At 36.5% G+C, this 5,000-nt stretch overlaps 8 protein-coding genes across 8 annotated transcripts in view, besides 1 other annotated feature; 1 reads left to right on the plus strand and 7 right to left on the minus strand. All coding sequences in view use genetic code 11, as the record gives it.

The window, feature by feature from the left end:
* The window catches only part of petD (cytochrome b6/f complex subunit IV), a 1,201-nt gene extending 978 nt beyond the window's left edge, over positions 1-223 (plus strand). The window contains exon 2 of the mRNA in view: positions 1-223. This exon is cut by the window's left edge and continues 252 nt beyond it. Within this exon, the coding sequence (YP_004563898.1) occupies positions 1-223 (223 nt within the window).
* Positions 1-5,000: part of a sequence feature (large single copy region; LSC) that runs on past both edges of the window.
* Positions 430-1,449, minus strand: rpoA (RNA polymerase alpha subunit). The gene has a single exon. The coding sequence runs from the start codon at positions 1,447-1,449 to the stop codon at positions 430-432; it is 1,020 nt and encodes a 339-aa protein (YP_004563899.1).
* rps11 (ribosomal protein S11) lies at positions 1,515-1,931 on the minus strand. The gene has a single exon. The coding sequence runs from the start codon at positions 1,929-1,931 to the stop codon at positions 1,515-1,517; it is 417 nt and encodes a 138-aa protein (YP_004563900.1).
* On the minus strand, positions 2,044-2,157 carry rpl36 (ribosomal protein L36). Its single transcript has one exon. The coding sequence runs from the start codon at positions 2,155-2,157 to the stop codon at positions 2,044-2,046; it is 114 nt and encodes a 37-aa protein (YP_004563901.1).
* Positions 2,274-2,507, minus strand: infA (translational initiation factor 1). The gene has a single exon. The coding sequence runs from the start codon at positions 2,505-2,507 to the stop codon at positions 2,274-2,276; it is 234 nt and encodes a 77-aa protein (YP_004563902.1).
* rps8 (ribosomal protein S8) lies at positions 2,626-3,024 on the minus strand. The gene has a single exon. It carries the CDS (start codon positions 3,022-3,024, stop codon positions 2,626-2,628), a length of 399 nt encoding a protein of 132 aa, YP_004563903.1.
* Positions 3,217-3,585, minus strand: rpl14 (ribosomal protein L14). The gene has a single exon. It carries the CDS (start codon positions 3,583-3,585, stop codon positions 3,217-3,219), a length of 369 nt encoding a protein of 122 aa, YP_004563904.1.
* Positions 3,717-5,000, minus strand: part of rpl16 (ribosomal protein L16) — a 1,428-nt gene continuing 144 nt past the window's right edge. The window contains exon 2 of the mRNA in view: positions 3,717-4,115. Within this exon, the coding sequence (YP_004563905.1) occupies positions 3,717-4,115 (399 nt within the window). The remainder of the gene's footprint in view (positions 4,116-5,000) is intronic.

The following is a 5,000-nucleotide window of genomic DNA, read 5'->3' on the forward strand; positions in this document are numbered from 1 at the left end:
ACTCCGTACAGTACCCAATAAGTTATTGGGTGTTCTTTTAATGGTTTCAGTACCTGCGGGATTATTGACAGTACCTTTTTTGGAGAATGTTAATAAATTCCAAAACCCATTTCGTCGTCCAGTAGCTACAACCGTCTTTTTGATCGGTATCGCGGTAGCCCTTTGGTTGGGTATTGGAGCAACATTACCTATTGATAAATCTCTAACTTTAGGTCTTTTTTAAATTGATTCAACCATGAAATAAAATAAAATAGAATATCACGACGTATGTATCTAGGGAGGATTTGCTTTGAAGCGATTATTCCCTAGATACATCTATTCTATTTTTATCTTTCTGGATCTAGTCCGAATATATGGACTGTGTTGAAGATTCAAAATCCATTTTCTTTTTAGATTAAAAAAAAAAAAGATGAAATAATTCCAATGGATTTAAAACTTATTCTTAGGTAAATCAATTGCGAAATGCTTTTGTAGAATGTCCAATATCTGTTTTACATCTTCTATCTGAAAATGTTCCATTTTCATAAGATCTTCTTGACTGTTATTCAAAAGGTCCAATAATGTATGTATATTGGACCTTTTGAGGCAATTATAGGTCCTGGGAGGCAATTCTGATTGGTCAATAAAAATACATTTCAATGCTATTTCTTTTTCTTTTTTGTTTTTCCTTAGTTTAGTTAATCTATCATGAAAGGTAAAAAAAGGTAAAGTAACCTTGTTTTGATTGTCCTCTAATTGGATGTCCTCTTCTTGCGCATCTAGAAAAGGTATAAATAAATTAATCAAATTCCGGGAGGCTTCGTGAAGTGCTTCTTTAGGAGTTAAACTCCCATTCGTCCATATTTCGAGAAAAAGTATCTCTTGTTTCTCATTCCCATTCCCATAAGAATGAATACTATGATTCGCATTTCGAACAGGCATGAATACAGCATCTATAGGATAACTTCCATCTTGAGAGTTATTTGGTGTTTTCATACGATATCCGCGATTCCTCTCGATTTGTAATCCAATACACAAATCAATTGGTTCTGTCAGGCTAGCTATATGCTGTGTAGTATCAACGATTTCCACAGAAGGTGGTGAGATGATGTCTTGAGCAGTTACGTATCCAGGACCCCTGACGCAAATAAATGCGTCGCGAGTTCCATACAGATTACTTCTCAATACAATTTCTTTCAAATTCATTAAAATTTCATGTACTGATTCTTCAATACCTACTATGGTAGAATATTCGTGTGGTATCTTCTCAGATTTTGCACGTGTGATACATGTTCCTTCTATTTCTCCAAGCAAAGCCCTTCGCATCGCGATGCCTATCGTATCGGCTTGACCTTTCATAAGCGGAGACAAAATAAAACGTCCATAATAAAGACGCTTACTGTCTACTCTTGATTCAACACACTTCCACTGTAGTGTCCGAGTAGATACTGCTATTTCCTCTCGAACCATAGTAATATTATTTGATCAGATCATTGAATCATTTATTTCTCTTGAAATCTGTTCCATTCTTATTTCTACACACGTCTTTTTTTAGGAGGTCTACATCCATTATGTGGCATAGGGGTTACGTCCCGTACAAAACTTAATTGTAGACCACTTCTACGAATGGCTCGTAATGCTGCATCTCTTCCGAGACCAGGACCTTTTATCATGACTTCTGCTCGTTGCATACCCTGATCCACTACTGTACGAATAGCATTTCCTGCTGCGGTTTGAGCAGCAAATGGTGTCCCTCTTCTTGTACCCCGGAATCCACAAGTACCGGCAGAAGACCAAGAAACCACTCGACCTCGTACATCTGTAACAGTCACAATGGTATTGTTGAAACTTGCTTGAACATGAATAACTCCCTTTGGTATTCTACGTCCACTCTTACGTAAACCAATACGTCCGTTTCTACGTGAACCAATTCTTGGTATAGGTTTTGCCATATTTTATCATCTCATAAATATGAGTTAGAGATATACGGATATATCCATTTCATGTCAAAACAGATTCTTTATTTGTACATCGGATTCTTTAGAGAGTCCCTTTTTAGAAAGATTATCCTTGTCTTTGTTTATGTCTCGGGTTGGAACAAATTACTATAATTCGTCCCCGCCTACGGATCAGTCGACATTTTTCACAAATTTTACGAACGGAGGCCCTTATTTTCATATTTGTTCTTCCTTACCTTAATTCTGAATCTACTCTTTGCTTTGGAAGAAAATAAGTCTCTTGAAATTTTGAACCTCGAATTGTAATCCCCATGAAGAGAATGTTGAAAAAGCCACCTAATCGTTCGAATCTTTGTTACGGAGTCTATAAACTATACGCCCTCTGGTTGAATCATAACGACTTACTTCGATTTTGACTCTATCTCCTGGTAGTATCCGTATAAAACTACGTCGGATCTTTCCTGAAACATAACCTAGAATCAGATCTTCATTATCTAAACGAACCCGGAACATACCGTTGGGAAGTGATTCAATAATTAAACCTTCATGAATCCATTTTTGTTCTTTCATTCCAAGTAACCCCCTTGAAGTATCAACTAATGGAGGAGGAGTGATATTAGACAGCTTGTCTTTCCTCTTTTTTTTTCACAAATAGGAAGTTACGGATCCAATTCGGATATCAGAAGGATCACCATATATAACACACAATTTCTCCTCCGATTCCTTCTCGTCGAGCCTCTCGGTCTGTCATTATACCGCGAGAAGTAGAAAGAATTACAATCCCCATTCCACCTAAAATCTTAGGAATGTGTTGATGGTTAGAATAGATTCGTAGACCGGGTCGGCTGATACGTTTTAAAATAGTTCTATATGGCCCTTTCCTATTCCTTCTATGTCGTAGGGTTAAAACCAAAAAATATTTGTTGTTTTCCTGATGTTTTCTCACGTTTTCGATAAAACCTTCTCGTAGAAGTATTTTCACAATGTTTTCGGTAATATTAGTAGATGTTATTCGAACCGTTCTTTTTTTATCCATGTCAGCATTTCGTATAGAAGTTATTATGTCGGCAATAGTGTCCCTACCCATGACAAATTATAATTATTGGTGCCTCCGAGTTTCGATATAATCAACATGCTCTGTGTTTTTTTTTTATGAATTTTAAAGGTATATGCGTGAGACACAATCTACTAATTCATTTTGAATTGAATTTTTTTCAGTTTTCAGTTAATTTAATTGAATTTATTTCAGATACCCTATCATGGTCTCATCTATTAGTATTTATAATACCTCAGGGGCTAATGAAACTATTTTAATAAAATTCAACTGTCTCAATTCCCGAGCGATCGCACCAAAAACTCGAGTTCCTTTTGGATTTCCTTCTTGATCAATGACAACTGCTGCATTGTCATCATATCGTATTATCATACCGTTGTCACGTTTGAGTTCTTTACATGTACGTACAATTACAGCTCTAATCACTTCAGATTTTTCTAGAGGCATATTGGGCACTGCTTCTTTGATTACAGCAACAATAACGTCACCAATATGAGCATATCGGCGATTACTAGCTCCTATGATTCGAATACACATCAATTCTCGAGCCCCGCTGTTGTCCGCTACATTCAAATGGGTCTGAGGTTGAATCATATTTTTTTTTTATCTGTTCTTTCAATGTAAAGGGCGAAGGAATAAAAAGAAATATTTTTTGTCCAAAAATAAAAAAAACCTGCGATTGTTTTTTTTCACCGCACAGATCTCTTTCCTTTGGTTCCACACCCCTATCCCGCAATAACGAATTGTGTTCGTATAGGCATTTTGGATGCAGCTATTGAAATAGCTTCTCTGGCTACAATTTCTGATACTCCGCCCATTTCATAAAGTATTCGACCCGGTTTAACGACGGATACCCAATATTCGGGAGATCCTTTCCCCGAACCCATACGTGTTTCCGTAGGTCTTATTGTAACAGGTTTATCTGGAAATATACGTATCCAGATTTTTCCACCACGACGCGCATATCGTGTCATTGCTCGCCGCCCTGCTTCTATTTGTCTAGATGTGATCCAAGCGGGTTCAAGTGCCTGAAGAGCGTATCTACCGAAACAAATACGATTGCCTCGATAAGATATTCCCTTCATTCTTCCTCTATGTTGTTTACGAAATCTGGTTCTTTTGGGGTTATAGTTGATGGTTGTTTCTCAATTCCATCTCTACTGCAGAACCGGACATGAGAGTTTCTTCTCATCCAGCTCCTCGCGAATCAAACGATTAAATTTAAATAATATTAAAAATATGCATGTATTTAATGAAAAATACACTGAATCGTGGAGATTTAATCTGTCATGTAGGAATTTGTATATCTTGTTTGTATATGCAACTACACGTATATATCTATTTATGGATAATGTAATGTCTTTTTTTATTTTATAACGAATCTTTTATTTTGCCCTTTATTGAATCACCCAAAATTTAGCAATCCAATAAGAAGGCTTTCGCGGGCGAATATTTACTCTTTTAATATTTGTTTCATTCGTAAGGTCAGCCTATGACCTCTCAGAATAAATTAATTGATTCCTGGTTCGTTCCGCCATCCCACCCAATGAATCATTAGGATTCGTTTTTAATAGAATCTTCTGCAGTCACAGGTTCCGTCGTTCCCATCGCTTCTCGATTAATGGCTAGGTCTGAACTTTGCAACGGAGCTCCTAATGAAATTTGTTCCTGAGTCAATCTCCTCAGTCTTTATTGACTCGTGGCTCTTTACTTCTTTTTTTTTTCCTATGAATTTTTCCTATGAACCAAATTCATCTAATTATGGTTATGGACGAATCAGTATTGATGCTTTATTACACTGCCTTTTATGAGATTTTTCATAGACCATACATATTGGAATCATATATCATTAATATTCTCTTTCTCTCTTTCTTTCACCCTTCCATTTATCCACATCCCTCTATTTTCGCTTCACAACCCATAATTCGATTTTTTCCTTTATGCAAAAAATATTTCAGTTGCTACAACGATATGATCGATCCATCATATAGTGACTGGTTTCTTGGATC

The sequence above is a fragment of the chloroplast genome of Nelumbo lutea (assembly GCF_056320005.1).
Source record: "Nelumbo lutea chloroplast, complete genome".
Taxonomy (NCBI): domain Eukaryota; kingdom Viridiplantae; phylum Streptophyta; class Magnoliopsida; order Proteales; family Nelumbonaceae; genus Nelumbo; species Nelumbo lutea.